This window comes from Melanotaenia boesemani, chromosome 22 (assembly GCF_017639745.1).
Source record: "Melanotaenia boesemani isolate fMelBoe1 chromosome 22, fMelBoe1.pri, whole genome shotgun sequence".
Taxonomy (NCBI): Eukaryota; Metazoa; Chordata; class Actinopteri; order Atheriniformes; family Melanotaeniidae; genus Melanotaenia; species Melanotaenia boesemani.
In genome coordinates this window covers 19,795,711-19,814,876 of record NC_055703.1, presented here as the reverse complement: position 1 = coordinate 19,814,876, position 19,166 = coordinate 19,795,711, and the positions used below count along the sequence as shown (strand labels likewise).

The window sequence follows — 19,166 nt, the reverse complement described above, 5'->3', positions numbered from 1 at the left end:
TTATGTTGTACACATTTTCTTCAACAAAGAGCACATTTTAAAAAAACTACATTATGCAAAACATTAACAGCATTGAGTAGAACAGGGTGAGGGCAAATAAAGCTGGAATTATGTTGTTGTAATATAATGCATTAGTACAAGTGGTTTATGTTTTCTAAACATTCTCAGTGAAAGTAAGTCCATGGGGATTAGAGGTGCTTTTCCCAAGGTTACATAATTTTACAAAGACTCTGAGAGCTGGTTAGCCAAAAGTAGCACAAACATGTGGAGTCCAACTGTTAACTGATGAGGTAATTCATGTTAACTGGGGACGGAGTTGAGACAGCTGGGAAAGGAGTTCAGCTCGAGATCCGGAGCTGAGATTAAAGTTCGGGGATGGGATGAGTGGAGCAGCATTTTTGCTGAGGGGATTGAGGCAGGGCAGAGTCCAGTGTGTAGGGAACGAAGCTGAATAGTGAGTTTCATTGGGTTCTAGTGGCAAGAGTAGGGAACTCTGAAGATGTGCTGTGAACAGATGTTGATAGTGTAGCAGCATCTGCCTGCTCTGGTTTGTGCATCTGATAATCCAACAATAAACCTCAAAATTTGGTTCCCAATGGTTCCCACCATTGCAGTGAAAAATTACATCAGTTTGTCATGTTTTACACAGTGGAATGAGATGGTACATCTTTGATTACAATGGTTCTGGTCACAACTACTAAAAAATGCAGCTGGTTCAAGAGGTTACACAAAGAATTCTGATCAAAAATGGTTAAAAAAAAAAAAAACAGAGCGAATATAGCAGAAAACTTTGTATTAGGGAGTTTAAGATTAGGGAGGAAACATTGTAAAGTGGTGGTGGCAGGTTAATGAGGGGATTTCCAAATGGGATATAGAGACCTGTGTGACACATACCTGAAGTGTCAGTTATCAAATTTTGAAATCTTTCTTAATAGAGGAAAAAAGAAGAGAGATCAGTGGGTTGCCTTTCTCGTTTTGCTCCCTAGGGTTTCTGGAATCCACCGCTGGCTCCAAGGAAAAACTACAACATCTACCTTCAAGCTGTCAGCAGCACAGAGAGGGTAAATAAATATTTGTTCATCTGAAGACACACTAAACACATACTGAACTTCACACGTCACCTTTCTGAGTAAATAAACTATATTAGACATAACCAAAGACATGCACTGAATAAGGTAATATTAGAGCTTCTAACATTTTGTAATAAATACTGAGCAACTCATATTAAACATTTTACATGTAGATGGATTAATATGCAGTTACTTTCTGTTAATGCTACAGTGTGTTGTGGTGAAGTGAATCATTTTCCATTTGTTTTTCTACAGGAAACTAAGACGCAGTGTCTGAGGCTGGCAGCTAAACGTAAGAACACAATGTTATTGTTTTTATTTTTTTTTTCCTCATTCCTCATTGTGTTGATAAACCATACTGTGTATAAAAACCCTGCCTTTGCATGGTAGAGATTCCTCTGTTTCTGTGGTAAGAGTATTAGAGATGACAATATAATATAGTGCATGTAATAGCAACATAACATATTAATGTTACATGTGTAACTTTAACATGCATATGTGCACACAATATAAATGCCAGGTTTTTACCAGTGGCCATATGTTTATAGATTATCATACAGGTTTTAAATTGTGTGGAGATAATCCTTGGACAACCACACACTAGCGCGCACACACATAAAAACACAATTAAATGCATTTAGATGCGGCTGATGGATCAGGGTTCAGCTGTGTTGAGTAAGAACAGAGATTAACAAAAAAATATGTTTTCAATAAAATTGACAATCACTTCACTGTTTGCATGGAGAGCAGTGTTTAATTTCAAAGGACAGTTAAGGTGTTATGTTGTTTACTTGGGCAGTAATGTGTAAAATTTCTTGGCAGATAAAAATAAAACAGAATATAAACAGTGAATTGTCACTTTTCTGCTTTAAATATAACTGTATTAATTTCAACCTATTCACATTTTTAAGGTGTAAATATCTGTATTAACAGAATATAATAGAATAATTATTGGACACATAATTGAAAATAAGGTGAATCAAAAGATTTATGACAATTTTACCAAGCGTTACCTAAGATGTAGTAAACTCAAAAGTGTCATTGCACCTGAATTCTGTCCTTGTTAGCCATCTTAGCTCAGTGCTTTAGTGCTGTTTCTTCACTCAATTGCTTTGATCCTGTGCGGGAGGCTCATCAAATTACACAATAAAGTGACATTATTGTGAGTCCAGTCAGCAGTAAAAACTCATTCTAAAATCATTATTGCTGATTAAGTTAGGTATTTGTGTAAAGAACCATGAAGGAACACCAATGAAAACTCCTAAAGATGTAAGGCAATAAATTCTGTGGTGCTGTTGTAATTAAAAAGAATGAGAACTGCTGCATTAACTGAGAGGTTTTGTAAAAAGACACGTCATCATGTCAATCTAAAATTTTATTTGATTTTCTTTCATTTATTTATTTGCTGCCTGTTCACTTACTTTTGTACAGTCCAGGGACTGTACATAAAAAATGAGCTTTTAGCTATATTTGGTTATACTGTATACTATGCAATTGCCTCTGTTAAATATATGTTAAATACTAAACATTAAGAAGTGTTACAGGTAATAGAAAATTAAACTAAAACATATGAGCTTGTAGCTTTATGGGGGATTGGCCCTTGGATAGATCAAAGGTGTTCCCCATTGGTATTTTAAAGGTGTCACATTTCTACGGTGAAATAAGTGAAAATGGGGGACTTTACAGGGTCATCACATTTTAAGAATTGCTCAAAGCTGTAGTTACCAGAACAGGTGGCCACTTCGCCCTGAGGCCGCTAAAACAAGCTGACACTGTCCTTCTAGCTTGAGGAAGTCTAAGTCAAGCTGAAAGACTTATGAGAGGATTTGATATTTTTAATAAGGGAGACGAACACACTAATGGAGAGCGAGGTCAGACGACTTTCCCTTTCTGCTGTCGTCTCTCTGCATGTGTGCGTGCACTGAACCATGCGTCCAGGCAGGAGGATTAAGTGATGGTGGTCCTATTAGGTCATGCAGGGTATTGTGTATTGTCATTTCTGCCTCAGGGTGCTGTGTGTGCACTTGTGAGGGTAAGTGTGTGTTAGTGTATTGACCTGGATCATTTTTACAGACATTCTGCCAACATTATGAGGTCAGGTTGAGAAGCTTTTAAAGATCATCTTTTTTTGTTTGTTTGTTCTGTTTAGTTATTTTTTGCTGTCTGCTACTCTTTACATGGCCTGATGGTTATAAAAGAAGGACATGTGTTATTAAACCTAATATCCAAAGGAAATCTTCATTAAACATGCTAAACTAAACAGATGTTGAGGGGCAAATTGCAATATTTCTATATAAATCATTCTCAACATAACATGATACATTTATTATCAGCTGTTCAAATAAAGGCTTCAACCACCAGTGGTATTAAAAAATCCATTAATGCTGTCAAATAAGCCAAATCCTGTTAATCCTGTTAGAACTCACGATGTATGCTGTAAAATAGCACAATTTTAATTCGTTTAATGTATGCAATGGTACAAAAAAACTCTAGGCACAGTATCGTTTAGTTTTTTTTTAGTTTTTTTTTTTTCTTGTTTTGTTTTGTTATTTTTTTTTTTTTTTTTGTTGTTTTTTTTTTTTTTTGTCGTGGATTCAAATTAAACAGCATAAAAGTGCTATGTAATCAGTTAAGTAACTGAAATGTTCCTATGTTCCTTAAATGTTTCCAGGAATAAACTATATATAATATTGTAACAAAAAATGAAAAAGAAAGCTGTAAAATTTTCAGTGAATTAGTCTTCATAAATATTGCCTGTCATACAAAAGTGAAATATAGGTTATGCTCATTGTGATAGTGTAAAAACTATTAAAAGTGTATTAGTGAATTAACTATTTCCTTATCCCACACACACACCCCATCCTAAAAATCCTAAAAAATAAATTCCCCCTCATAAAACCAAACATAGCACCTTGTTTGGAAAAATAAAACTAAAAATATACAATATTTGCTTGTTACATAATGACATTTAAACAGGCAAACATATTTATGAAAATTAATGTTAGAATCACCAATATGAGACAGTTAAAGTGGGGGAGGGTGGGATTATTTTTATCTAGTTGACTTTCAGCATTTAAAGTGGATTATTGTTTGATAGATCTATTTCATTATGTTGAGTTTTGCACATATGTCTTTGAGTTGGATTATTTGGATTATCATAATACATGATAATGTTCTTACATTGCAGTATGAAGTATTCTGGTTCCATGAAATCAGATCAATATCTAGAGCTCTGGAGCCTGAAAATGCTTTTTGTATGTCTGTATGACTTTCCGTCTCTGATGAACCGGTATAAATTCCTGTACAGTGGGCACTCTGCCGCTAACATCACTGATGAATTATATAGCAAAGAGTCAAAGTCAGGCGGTTCAGTCAATTCTCAGAAGTCATTAGGAACAGAAATGATTTTGACTACAAGTAATATGTGGTGACACTGGCACAGAAAGATTTGACAGCTACTGTCAAATTGTATTTGAAACGCATTGCCCAATGAGAGCAGGACACTAAGGATAGGTTGAAAAGGCTAAATGAAACACACTGTCACATTTCTTTTTTCCACAGACTTTATTTATATATGGAATTTATGTATCCCTGCTAACAGATTGCAATTGGAAATGGATGTAGTGAGCGTGTGTAGCTGTAATTATGAGTGATTTCAGTTTTTTGACCAAGCTGTAGATGTTGTCTGGCTGTATGTAGTATGAACTATCTCTAAAAAGGTTGTGATGCAACTGATTTAACGCCTTTCTCATTAATTAGATCCTACATTTAATTGAACAACAGATCAGATATTAAAACACTTTTCTGTAGATTTAAAAGCGAAATGCTTCATTTCACAGCCGTCATTCTGCTTATTTTTAGATTTGTCAGATCACGGTTTATTTACAGTATCATGTTGAGAAAATGTTTGTTTTGTTTGCTGAACTAGTTGCTCACATGCTTTTTGAATGTATATGGTGTCAACAATTTTCAATTAAAGTTTGTTAATATTGTTTATATGAAATGTAAAATATATTTTGTTTATTATAACATAGCAACTATATTATTGCCAAATCTTCTGGCTTACCTAAGTAATTTATAATGTAACACAGACAACTTTCATAAACAAATTGCTCATTGCTTTTATCAATGATAGTTACTAAGTTACTAAGACATCACAGTTCCCTTACATTTATGTGCAGTTAATAAGTAAAGGTTCCCAGTGTTTGGCATTTTGTAAGCGCAGCATTGGATAAATGGTTAGAAAAAATTGGTGTTAAGGCTTTTTACATTACATTTTATTATTTAACTAGCAGAGAGCAACATTTCAGGGACAAGAATAAACCCTTATAAACTGATTGATTTTATTTATTTGGCTAATTGGATTTACCAGAAGTTTGTTTAAAAAAGGAGTTTGGGGTGGATTAGTCCAATAAAAGTTAGATTGAGGAAAACCCAGATCATAAATGGTTTTAGAGTCAAACTTTATAAAGTATAATTTCTAAGTAGCATGTTTTTTCCCCTAAGAAAAACATCAATTATGCAAGCCCACTTACGAAAAAGGAATATAAAACTAAGCACCACAATTAGCTAAAAATTATATTTAGGAGGTACTCACATATTTCAATTTATATTTCTATATTTTGCCTTTTTCTCTACAGTTTGAGATGTCTTTTTTCTCTTCTGTATCCCTGCAGCTATAAGTACGGTATAACCATAATCTTGAAGGACAATGCAATTTAGCTGTTGTTGTTTTATTTTTATTATTCATAGGTGCAACAGAAGAGCCTGAAGTCATCCCTGACCCTGCCAAACAGACTGATCGTGTGGTGAAAATCGCAGGAATTAGTGCTGGTGTTCTTGTTTTCATACTCCTGGTGCTGGTAGCCATCCTGTTGGTGAAGAAGAGGTGAGTGACAGTCCCTGAACTTCACCCACTAAAACAGCTGTGATGGAGCGTTTAATGAAGACAGCAAATACGAAACAACAGACCAACACGCATGCAGATGCAATAACACACAGACACAAATGTGCTCTCAAATCCATCGTTTTGTGTCAGTAACATCATCTTCCATCCATCCACCATAAATGTTGATCTCCCCTCAGAACCAGTTTGTTCACTTTAAGTTTGCTTAAGGTCCAAAAGGCTAAAGACATTTCCTGAAATGCATGTAAACGTTCACTCTGAGAAACTCTTGACTCACTTTTTAGGTTATTGGAGGAAAGATTAGAGGTTTTTTTCATATCATATTACAGATGTTGAATCAAACTAGATAAATAGCAATGGAAGTATGAGAGAATATCAGAGAGAGCTTCCAATGCAAATATCTAATGCAACAAAACTCAACAAAATTTCTAATAATAGCTTTAGAAACACAACAAAAGCAGACCTGCTGTATGTAGAGGTTGAAAGTGATGAAGCTCTGGTCAGTTGTTTACAGTGGAAAAGATTTAGCGTAAGGACAAAACAGTCATAAACAGGTATAGTTAAACAGGGAAAAGATGCACATGTTTATACTTTTTAACCTTTATCATCCACAAGATGATAGCACTGAAGCTTGTCTTAGCTGACTGTAACAGCGTAGGCTGTGTTGTGTTAATTTAGTGCACAGCTCCACCATGTGGTGGCTAATCTCCCCTACAACATGGAAATGCCATATTTGCCAGTTTTACATCTTCTTCTTTTTTTTTTTTTTTTTTTTTTTTTTTTTTTTAAAGATCACATTGTTTTGGCCAGAAGTGAAGAGAACACTCTAACAGATTTTATCCATTTGCCTTATCTGCATCACTTATTTTCCATAAATTATTATGATTTCTCTTAACAACTAGGTTTGCTTCTGTGATACATAAACCTGGTTGTAAAGAGTACGCAACTAGGTTTTCTGCATCTACTTTCATTGAGATACATGGATATTAAGAGCAACATGCATGAACAATGTTAGTGATATGCAAACAGTATTGATGACCCTGACCTCAGGCCAAACATGCAGGACCATATCTGAAGGCACATGCAGCATTATTAATATTATCAGAAGCAAAATCAGAAAATAAAGCAATGCACATGAGCTTTTACATCTTTAGCGTAACAGTTGTGTTTGTAATTCAGTGAAAAGTTTTTTCAAGTCAAACTTTTGGCTCAGCACTTGCCAGCAGATATTTTATATGAGATGTGCTCAGTATTGATCACAGTTTATGGGTTACAACGAGGTTACGTGAGTGTTTTCTCATATGTGTGTGTGCATATTGATATATCTCTTGCCATCAGTGTGCAAGTGTATACAATTATTGACAGTTGCTAATTTTTTTTTCTCTTGTCTTGTCCATTGAACTCTAGATTGAGTGCATAGAAATTTCATCTTCACACTCAGCAATATTGACAGACACTTTTTATTTTAGCATGCTCATCCTCCAGGAGCTTACAGAAGCTTCTTTAAGCCTTTACCCCTGAACATGAAAGTAACACTTTTCAGAGCCTTTAGAGAGCAACCAGGAATAGATTCTCGCAATTATAGCCAATCATGATCTAGCTCAGTAAATCAAAAACAATAAAATACAAACTGTAATGACTACTCATCATCAGAGAACTTTCTTCTTGCAGCACCTGACCTCCTTATTTCTATTTTAATTTGCTAAATGAATCTATCTGAGCCTGCCCACATGCTGCAGCTTCAGTGTGAAAGTGTAATTATATCTGACTGCCAGCGAGGCTGAACTTAAACTGCAGATAGAAGTTCCTTTTTTAAATATATTTTGCAAAAATTAAAAAGAGTGTATTTTGGATGCTAGCTTGTATTATAAATTAGAAGTGAAAGCTATGACAAAAATATTTACCACATGGCTAAACACAAGGGACTGTTGTGGAAAACAAATAAAGTAGGTATACAATTTTAATGCATTAATGTTTTTATTATGATGCATAGATTACATTACTTAAAAAAATCATGTAGGATTGTCCAGAAATAAACACAACAGCTGTTGGCTGCGGTGAGAACTTTGCTTTTCTTGGGACAGATTCTTTTGTCTTTTGCAAAAAGCCTCATTTCACTTGTTTTAAGGAGTGACGCGATTTTGTCATGCTGGCATTTTTACATATTTTGTAACACAACTTTGACATGTGAAAGTCTTGAATGGCATTTTTTTATTGTGATTTTAATGTTGCCCTCGTGAACATGAGGGCAGATTTTTAGTAGTTTTCTGTTCCATAAAGGTTTCTGGGGAGATCAATCTTCATCACCATTAAACCTTTACCACACTGAACAATACTGCATCTTTAAAATGGTGGGACATGATGACATTGCAATGACATCATGCTTGCTTTACAGGAAGCGAGCTGCCTGGTGATACAGACTGGAAAGCTTTGCATCAGTTCTGACTGAACATTATAGGAGTGATTTTTCTTTTTTTTTTTTTTTTTTTTTTTTTTTTTTTAAAGGTCATTGGCTGATTAGGGGTAAATCTCTAATCAGGGCCATATAGTTAAAGAAGATATAGCTTTAAAATACTGCATGTATAGTTTTATATGGCACTTTCAGAAATGAAGAAGAGCAAGGCTGCATGATGATAGGTTGATATTTAAAGTTCCTTTTTGTACTTACAGTTGGTTTTCAAAGCTTGTTTTGTAGTGTTTATGTAGCATTGAACTTTGGTTTTTACCTTTTTTTTTTGCTTCCTTTTGTTTGTTTGTTTTTAAGAGATAGGGCCCTTAGCTGTTACTGCAACCCCCCCTGCATGAACCTTAAGTTTTAGTGATCAAAGGGTGTTTCTTCTGTTTTTGTTGTTACTGGTTGAGACAGGACAGTATTGTCCTAATTTGCATATTCCCTTGTGTTTCATTCTTTGCTTTCTGATTGGCTCACAACCCCAGGAGGACCTACTATTCATACTCTTATTACCTGTAAGTAAACAACCAATCAACAACCAGCTTACCCAGCTGCTGTTATCTTATTGGGCAAATTATTAGTGGCTAGTTGTTGTTATTTTTAAAGATGCAGTATACTTTTTTCAAGACAAAACACATTCTCAGCTCTGACCAACCAGCCAAAGCCATCCTCATTGACGCCTTACCAGGGTGGGGGTCAGCTTACTTTCATGTCAGTCAGTTCAGGATTTTATTCATTTATTTGTTTATTCATTTTATATTTTGAAAACTTTCAGCTTTTGAAAATGGCTTTTAATGAGAGAATGTTGATGGTTTCTTCTCAAAATCCAGTAAGAAACAAATGGATGCTGAAATATGAGTAATGGCACTTTTTATGTAAAGGACTGGACTGATAGTGAACTGACCTCGGCCCTGGTGTCTTCTACATGCTCCAAAGTTGCTCTGAAGCAGACTTACGAAGGCCAGTCCTGGCCGTAAAACCAGAAAAAAAGCAGGCCAAAGTGTGACGACTCTGGCTTAAGCGTGTTATTTGAAAAAAGAATGCTGCACTTGTGACTTGTAGCTCTTTGTGTGCATGTAGTCATGTGACCATCCATCTGCCCATCAAGTCACAGGTACCATGGTGCAACTCAAGTTGTTTATCTTTTTTGGAGACATTGACTCTGAAGTGGTGGTTCTTCCTCTGTTGTGGGTTCTTTACTCTCCGCTCATTGTTGTTTGTCACTGCTTTTAAAAACCTGATCTCTTATTGCAATTTGGAAAAACACACAGACTGATCATTATCTATTTTGATCCTGGCATGGACTATAAAGTTAATTAGTTCAGCTTGTACTTAAAACCATCAACAACAACAAAAAAAAAACATGACATTTGAAGTACTTTTCATGTTTTTAGATGTGTTGCTTCTAAATAGGTGAATAGCAGTATGTTTTGGAGCACATACACAATTTTTGATCATTAGGTTCAGTACAAGTAGCATGTTTCATGAAAACATAAAATCAGTTTAAGAGATTTCAGTGTCAGTTCTGTAAACAATCTTTTTTAAAAAAACCTCAAATAGATATCCATTCTTCATCTGGTCTCAGTTTCCTCTATTTGTTTATTTTTTCTCACTCATTTATATTCAATACATATAAAATTACACAACTTAGTGGTATTCATCTATGTAAACATACTTTTGTCCTGTATTTATGTTTCTATGTCAAAGACCCACTAATGCAATCACAAACACAGTTACACCTTACCAACATTTAAAATTGTTTCTGCTGAGTTTGTGTGTTTGTGTGTGTGTGTGTGTGTGTGTGTGTGGTCTCAGAGGTGGAGTTGGTGTATTTTGGGGTAAAGAGGTAAAATATACACAAGCAGCATGCTTTCTGTATTTTGCTGGGAAGAAGTCAGAGCTGTATATTGTATCAGTTTGAATACAGCTGCCATTTTTTGTTTATCATAACAACGTTGTCACTGCCAGCTTGTTGTTTTTGTTGCAGGCTAATTTTGGAGTTTAAATCACAGTTAAGTGAATAATTAGTCACTCTTAAAAAAACACAGTGTGTTCACTGCTGTTGTTTGAACTGATGCACATCTACGGCTCTGGGTATACAATGTTCCTGCATGCTCTGTCATGCTAAACATATCAACTTTTGTTCGAATAACTTTCCCTGCTTTATATAGAGATTGAACACACTGACAGAGTTAAACCTAGACGTGATATTTTGATGCTTTTATTCTGATATATTCATCTGACACCACTCTCATGTTTGAGAGTCTTTTTCTTCTGTTTTTTTTATTTTCCTGTTCTTGAAATCAAAAGCAATGCTACAATTCACAACTTCTGAAGAATAAAAATAAAAAAGTAATTTCCTAGATGTGTCTTCCCTCAAAAACACTTTCCCTTTTCTCCCTGACATAAGTCCTACTACGCATATAGCTGTTGGTTGGTAAATGATTTTCTATGGACTTCCATCATCCTACTCTCACTTTATTCCAAACTGAAATGCATCTTTGCTGTTAGATGAAAACCAGATACTTGAGATGTCTTTATTTCTTTATTTAAGCGTTTTTTTAACAAAATTTTCTACTGTGTTCACTTAATTAATAATGAAAAAGCATTAAGTTAATTAATCTATAGAAACAAAGTTTCACACAACTAAGAGTAGAGTTTGATAAAGCATTATGAATTTTCATCTGACAGCTTTGTGACACCATGGTTGATAAAGGTTTTCCTTCTGCTACTTGCTGGTAAAAGGTCATTTTCCTTGGTTTTCAGTAGATGGTCTTTCCCAGTGCTCCTCTATCTGAGCCTATTAATGCGACCTACCGTCCTTGCTTGGTCTCTCCTCTGTCCTTCCTATCTTTTCTCTGCTACCCACCTTTCATCTTTTCTCATTTTCCCTCTCCATTGGCTCTCAACTCTGCGTCTCAGGTCAGCATCCAGCAGCCTCCAGTCAAAATAAAGTTTATACAACCTCAAATCAGCAAAAGTTTGGGGGGGTGGTGCATTTACATTTACTTGCACTATTATTACATGTATTGCAGAGAATTTGAACCCAATATATTTTCAGTTAGTTAATAATCATCCATTTAATGATTTCAGACCAGCAGCATTTAACAAAATTACCATTAAGGCAAAATCCTTAATGCTGCCATCACAGAAGTATAAAGGTTTTACCATGAACATTGATAATCAGAGTCTGGTTTGGCTTTTTTGTTTTTGACCAATAGACATGGCATCCAATTCTTCTAAAGAGCATCTGAAGTACAGGTTTGTCAGAAGTTAAATCCCAAAGAAGTCGATTTTTGCCTCTGGAAAAGTTTAACACAAGGCTCCTTTTTCCTCAATAAGTGCCTTTGTGAATATAATTCTGCATTGTTGTGCTCAGCAAAAGTGTCTCACAGTAATCCCTTACCATATGGCTTTATCTGTTATTGATGAATAATACTGTAGTTCCTGATGCGTTGCTGTCTAAGGAATAGAAAATCATAGGGGTCCAGTTTAGGTTTACACCCAGTGTAATTGTTGTAGATTACTTCTTATCTTTCTTTACGAATGATAGTTTTTAAATATTTTAAAACAATTAATAGACAAACTGGAGATTTTTACCTCATTATTAGTCATAAATTGCAACCAACTTTGTTTGTATGATTTATAGGCCTGAAATGCACGATTGGAAGTATCCTAACAAACTGAATAAAGATGACAAGAATAATTAATCAATATATTGGGTTCTTATGGTCTACAATGTCAAAAAATAGTAAATGTTAGTTTTGATTGGGGGTTGTTTAAAATTTAATACTGTTCTTAGTAAGGCTGCAGTCTGCAGGATCTGTACGATTTGTTTGTTTGATTCCTGACTGTGCCTTTCTCTGCTCCAAACAGGAAACTGGCTAAAAAACGTAAAGACGCCATTGGAACAACAAGGCAGGAAATGACACACATGGTGAATGCAATGGACCGCAGCTACGCTGACCAGAGCACCCTACACGGAGACGACCCTATGGCTGTGACATTTATGGACTCTCACAACTACAATAACAGATGTAGGTTCATAAGTAATCATTATTTTATGTAAGTAAAAGAAACCATGTCTAAGAGTGAAGGTGAATTTACATTTCTGACCTGCTTGTAATACATTCAAATGTTTTCTCTCCTGTCAATACCAAATTTTATAAAGCAAGGTTTTCATTTTTTTATTGGTTAAAAACTAATAAAAAAGTATTATTTTAATCAATATTATTTGGATTTGTAAAGAATTGTATACTGAATAGTGAAAAACATCCATGACACTTAACCAGATTCTGAAGGAAAAAGGAGTATATATATACACTGATCATTGAGCTGCTTTTATATATAAATATATTTATAAAATGCCATTCAAATTACAGTGTCTGCAACAGAGTAGAGCATTTAACCTTTGACCCTAGATGCTTGTATAAAAGAAATAGAAATTAACAGGTTAGAGCATTTAAGAAAGTCTAAAATTTAGTATTATTTCCTCACCGTGTTTCCTTCTGCAGTGCCCAACGATCCTCTGGTTCCTACTGCTGTGTTAGGTGAGATTCTTAGTGTTGTCGGATATGTCACATTTATCACGAGACTCCCTCTAGTTATCACCCATCATCATCACATACACCCTGTGCTCGTTGCCCTGGCATGTATGTCCATGTGCGTCATAACTCAGATCCCCTGTCTTGATAAAAAATTATGCCAAATGTGGTTGTGGCACATAAACAAAGTCTCCTTTACTCCCTTTAATATTTGTAATGCTTTAACTTATGATGTTTATGATGTAGCTGATCGATTGGCTGAGTTAAAATTTCTGTAAACATTGTCTTTTGTTGGATGTTGTTCATTGTGTTTTCACAAGCCCAGATCCACAAACTGCTATTATGAAAATGAATTCAAATAATAATAGATTGAAATATGTCAGGATGGCAAAGCTGTGTGATTACTGTTTATATGTCTTGACTTTTGTCACCAGCTCATGGCTGGTATTAGTGACTTCAGCTGTCCAATATTTCATCTATCATCCTCTGTTGTTGTTCAATCAGTCCTGCTTCCAGCCATGGTTTCTGTTTCCTACTGAGAGCTATTGATATTCACAGTAATTACCATATTTCTCCCTTGGAGATCTCATTATTTCCACAGTTTTAGCTTGTTTTTAGGAATGCCATTTTGTATCCAAAAACTGACAGTAATTGAGGCTTAAAAGGAGAAAATTTGTCATATTACAATCTCAAAAAGACTGCAGATTAAATCTGTGACAACACTGCACAATTTGGTGCCTGCAGCCCTGCATCTTTGGCTGATAGTTTTCTGCTTAGATGATCTAAGAAGTCTGCTTGAGTATCCACCATCTGCATTATTCCCCAGGCTGAGTTTGGTTGTCTGAATCATGAAAGCTGCAGCTTTTTGCCAAACTGGATGTTTCTTCAGCTCCAGTGTTTCCCTGAAATGTGTTTATATTTAGAGTAGTGTTAACACTGCAGCATGATGTGGAGTTCTGACATACCCTTAAGGGCTCCGCAAGCACAACGCCACCAAACTGTGTTAATTAACTGTTTCATGGCCTTTAATGGGGAGTGAAAGCTGCAGTTACAATCTGTCTTGGCCAATCACTTCACAGAGGGGTAAAAAGTAGCAGGAAGTAGCAAATTAAGAGGCAGTGTCAGGTCAAGTTTACTGTTAATTGGCCTGATGAAGGCTTTGCAAACCCTTAACCAGTAATGAGCTAACATGTCCTCAAAGCAGAGAAAAGCATCACGTGGATAAAATAAACAGTGTCAGTTAATTAGTAGCTGTGAAGAGGAAATCAGTCGGTTGTGCTGCAACATCTAGTTATTATATTATCCTGTACAGTAAGAATGTGCATTGCTAATTCACTTTTTTCCACAGCACCCAAATCTTCACCCATAAAGTTCTTCAACATTTTTACCATTAAGTTCCTCTCATGCAGTAAAGAAATTTCCAAAATCCAAAAATAATTATACAACAGACAATGCACTCAAAATTAAACATTTAACTGGTTATATCTGATTAGATTAATCCACCATAAACATTTTCCTTCCTGCATTATAAAGCTAACTACTTACTTAAGTTACTTATTTTATTCACATTATTGTGCAAATATGCTAAAACTGATAATATTTGGGAAAGATTTACCTTCAATTTACTGTTACAATAGGTATAAAAGTAGAGTAAAACAAATTGTGCATGCTGTTGCCACTAGATGGCAATGTAGTAGACCTGTAGTACAGTGTGGTGTTTAAAGTTAATCTGCTTTTCAATGTATTACGTTGCTGTGTATATGAGTGACCGAGTTTATTCTAATTTCTTATGATTTTTTTAAGAATCATATTCTGGTCGTGCGTCATCTTTCTGTTTCATCCATTTTTAAAAAGATTAAAATAGTTACATTAAGCATCTGCTGTTATTTAGAATAACTGAAAAGTCCACTTTTCTTGGATTCTGACTGAAAATTGCTGCTCTTTTCTTTTTATGCTGCATTACCTGTAGTTCCAATCACAGGTGAGTCTAATAAGAAAGCAAACCGACAAGTGTTTGGTTTGAGGAAACTGTTATTTTGCTGTGGTAACATCAGAAAAAGATGCTGGTATAATGTTTTACATGATACAACTGTGTTGCTTGCCTTTGTGGAGGAGGGTTGCTTTAATACATCTCTGCTTTTTAGTGCTTTTTTTTAGCCAATGTGAAAGCCTGCGTACATTGAGGGATGGCCATTTAGCTGTAGTGCATAAAGTGCAGTGATGTGTGCGATTTCCACAGCCAGTAATGAAACGCAGAGCACAGTGGTACACAGGATGTAGTTTCTTAAGATAATGACTTTGGACATGAAAAAGTAACAGGTCACCATGATCCATCAGAGGTAAAAAGGTAGCTGATGTCAAATATTGTCAGGTGTGTTTACACACTAAGTGAATTTTTTTCTTGGAACATGAAACTTACGGTACTTGTATACAACAGCAGAGGTTTAAATATGGTTGGTAAAAATTTAACAAAAAGAAAGAAACACAATACAAAGACAAATATAAGAATAATATACAAATAGGAAAAATGTCTTTCTAAGAAGTATGCATATATATACAGGTACACACACACATATACATATTTGTGCATATAACAATAGTGCACATGTGTGTATAAGGTATTTTACACATTGTCCACGTATAACTACAACCAAAGCTGGACAGTGTAGGGACTCAGTTTACTTGGACAAACAATAGACAGATAAGGTCTAAGGTGGTCTCATTACCATTTAGCTGGTTGAAGGAAATGATGGAAAAATAATAAAAATAAAATAAAATATGAAGCTATATATTTTATTAACAACTAACCTCTCTACCTTTGGCTCCTCTTGTAGATGAGAACCACAGTGGCTCTGCAGCAGAGAACAGCAGGCTTCTGGATGTTCCTCGTTATCACTGTGAAGGAACCGAGTCTCCTTATCAGACAGGCCAGTTGCACCCTGCCATCAGAGTGGCTGACCTCCTGCAGCACATCAACCTAATGAAAACATCTGACAGCTATGGCTTCAAGGAGGAATATGAAGTGAGAATGCTAATATCAGTAACTAAGTTGGTTATACCACAGACACAGTAAGTGTATTGTGAGTGGCAGGTATTGTTAATATGAATGTGTGATGTTACATTTTTAATTATTGGCCATGACCTTGTTTTTGATCCTATGTTTCAGGAGTTAAAGAAAACAACATAAACATCACAGATTTATAGAAATCTGCAATTTCCAATTTGATGTAATTTTATAGCATTATAATGAGAAACTGACTGTTAGGGTTAAATTGCATCTTAGTTCAAGGGTGCTGTCTGCCTTAATGACTAAACAGTCCTAGAGCCACAAAGCATTTTACGTCCTCTTGTTAGATAAAGATGAAGCTAGATAAAGCCAAATGATCGCTGAGTGAGTCTTTCTTCTCAGAGATATCATGCAGTAGTATTACTGTATGTTTATGGATTAGTCATGTTTAATTTTATTTTCTATGGTTTTCTCTGCTGTTGGTGATACAGAGCTTCTTTGAGGGACAGTCTGCCTCCTGGGATGTGGCCAAGAAAGAGCAGAATCGTACCAAAAACCGCTATGGGAACATCATAGCATGTAAGCAAGCAAGGTTTATTTCTGTTCTTTGTAACGTAATTAATCCTTGAGCAGGTTGGTTTTCTGACAGAATAATATCTATTTTAGTAAATATTTGCAATGAAAATTATTTATGGATCAGAAAAGTGACTTAATGTACGTTTTGAATTATGTTAATAGCATCTTTTTAAGTAAACAAACAAATGTAACTAATTCTGATTGGTGCTCAGGATGATGTAATGCAATTTTCCATTGAAGACACACCCACCATGAACTGATATGACCAACATCATTGTAAATGAATCAAGAACTTGGGTTTTTATGTTAGATTTCATATTGTGTTTTGAAAATATTTCCAGTTTCACTCTAAAACAATGTTTCCCTCTCTTTCTGCTGTTGTCTCCCATATTGTTTTGTATTGTCTTTCTTCAGATGATCATTCAAGGGTTATTCTGCAGCCCATCGAGGACGACCCATCCTCCGACTACATCAACGCCAACTACATCGATGTAAGTGGAAACGCATCGAATGCTACTATTGGCTCCCAACGAAACCAACGAAACCACACTCCCTCGCTCGTATGTCAGGCCTCTATACCTTTATTGCGTCTTCCAGTCATCCATTAAACCATTTAATGCATCCGGCTACACCCCTAAACACATCATACACTGTTCATTTGTCTTTCTCAGGTGTCAGCCCTGCTGTTTTCCTTCAGGTCAACCCACCCATCCATCCTACACTTATCAGTTTATCTTTATATGTGTGACATGAGCCACATTCAGTCTAAGAGCAGATTTTACTGCCATTGTTTGGGTTTAGTAGATTTATTTCCAAGTACAGCAATGCAAAAATAAGAAAGCAATCCAATCCAGGAAATAAGTGTAATCTTTGTAGCACTGGGCTTTTTGGTCAATTTTAAGATTATTCTTGTTAATATGGTCATTTTTAAGGTTGAGGCCCACAGGCTTTGCTACTTTATGACGGAGCCAAATTTAGTTTTCTCCAATTTCAGCCTTTTTTTTTTCCAGCTTAGCTAACCAGTTGCAGTGGCTCTCATATTAAGTTGTTCTCATCTATTTGGCAAATAAATGCAAACATATTTTTTCTAAATGTCAAATCCTGGCAGTCACCTCAGCATCATCATCTTTTAACTGGATATTCTTAGTTAATGTAGCAGCCTTCTCTATGTACAATTCATTTTACATCATCTGTTTGTCCATTCATCCCTCCCTCATAGCATAATCTTCATTTATCCATCATTTCATCTTCTTGCACATCTCATCTGCATGTTAGTCACTCACATCATTTGTAATGCTAGTATGCTTACAGTATGCTCTTCTGTACTATAATTTACTACATGCATGCCAACCCTCACATGAAACTAAAATTAGATTAAATAGAGTGGACACTCCCTCATCTGGTAGGCAACTGTTACAGCAATTAAACAAACAATAACAGCTGAAAAAGCCATCAGGAAGTGTCTTTCTATTGGTCTAATTTGGATATATAGATATCTTTTTTCTGCATGTTTTTGATCAATCTCCCATTATGTCAATGCAGCTTTTCTTTTTCCTGATTGACACTCACTGACATTGTTGTGCTTTCTTTCTTTCTTCCACTTGTTCTTTCTGCCTGTGTCTTGGGCTGTAGATTTGGCTGTACAGGGATGTAAGTATCACTGTGGATTCTTTCATTCATGCTCCTCAACCTTTACACCAGTTCACCTACACATTCATGCAGCTATTTTTATGTGCATCAAAAGAATTATGCACATCACTGAGTTGCTGGGGCCTCTGCTGCATGAAAGATTTCACTTCATCTTGCCTTCCCATCACTCTTCTTTGGATTTCACTGTGTGCTTCAGATATTTTTTTTTGCGAAGTCTATATTTTTTCCCTGATGTTGTCATGAAAGTCTGATTACTGGTTGTCATAACACTTTCAGGTGTGTGCAGTGCTATGAAAACACATTAATGTGACATCAGGAACTACTGTTCATTCAAATAGTTCTTCTCAGATCATGTCACCATGATGAAATGGACAGCTTTCCAGGATTTATATTAAATGGAACAAAAGCACAACTAACATATCTCCCAGAAGGAGCAATAATGATTCATTATACTGTCCATATAATGTTTCTGTTTTACAGCGGATAGCAAGATCATTATTCTTTATTTCATTTTTACAATATATATTTCAAACCATGTAAAACTATGCATACATTCTCAATATATAATGATCGACTCTTGTGTTTTCAGGGATATCAGAGGCCAAGTCACTACATTGCTACTCAGGGTAAGTTACAGCAACTGTGTCAAATACATGCCAAAATGCACATGATCCATCTCTGTCGTTTTATCCAGGAAGTTATAAATTAGATGTATTTGCCACACATAGTAATCCTACAAGTATTGCATGTTTGCGTGTAGGTCCTGTTCATGAGACAGTGTATGATTTCTGGAGGATGGTGTGGCAGGAACAGTCAGCTTGCATCGTCATGGTAACCAATCTGGTGGAGGTTGGAAGGGTAAGTTGCTCTTTTTCTCTCTTCCATCCTCTGTAGTGCTGTTCAGCTATTTCCCCATGCTGAGACACTGTACAAGCTCTGTAATGGTTACACTTATATTAAC

The 19,166-nt window shown here is 35.5% G+C and overlaps 1 protein-coding gene across 23 annotated transcripts in view; it reads left to right on the top strand.

Moving 5' to 3' along the window:
• Nucleotides 1–19,166, top strand: part of ptprk (protein tyrosine phosphatase receptor type K) — a 105,542-nt gene that overhangs the window by 78,087 nt on the left and 8,289 nt on the right. For 4 of the 23 annotated variants that reach the window (XM_041975337.1, XM_041975335.1, XM_041975336.1 and 1 more), the window contains 13 exons: nt 987–1,061; nt 1,326–1,362; nt 5,823–5,958; nt 8,914–8,943; nt 12,305–12,465; nt 12,943–12,978; nt 14,942–14,953; nt 15,807–15,994; nt 16,459–16,558; nt 16,970–17,115; nt 18,188–18,205; nt 18,795–18,831; nt 18,966–19,063. In XM_041975337.1, coding sequence (XP_041831271.1) covers nt 987–1,061; nt 1,326–1,362; nt 5,823–5,958; nt 8,914–8,943; nt 12,305–12,465; nt 12,943–12,978; nt 14,942–14,953; nt 15,807–15,994; nt 16,459–16,558; nt 16,970–17,115; nt 18,188–18,205; nt 18,795–18,831; nt 18,966–19,063 — 1,074 coding nt within the window. The remainder of the gene's footprint in view (nt 1–986; nt 1,062–1,325; nt 1,363–5,822; nt 5,959–8,913; nt 8,944–12,304; nt 12,466–12,942; nt 12,979–14,941; nt 14,954–15,806; nt 15,995–16,458; nt 16,559–16,969; nt 17,116–18,187; nt 18,206–18,794; nt 18,832–18,965; nt 19,064–19,166) is intronic. The other 19 variants (XM_041975341.1, XM_041975340.1, XM_041975348.1 and 16 more) reach the window with 16 other exon arrangements.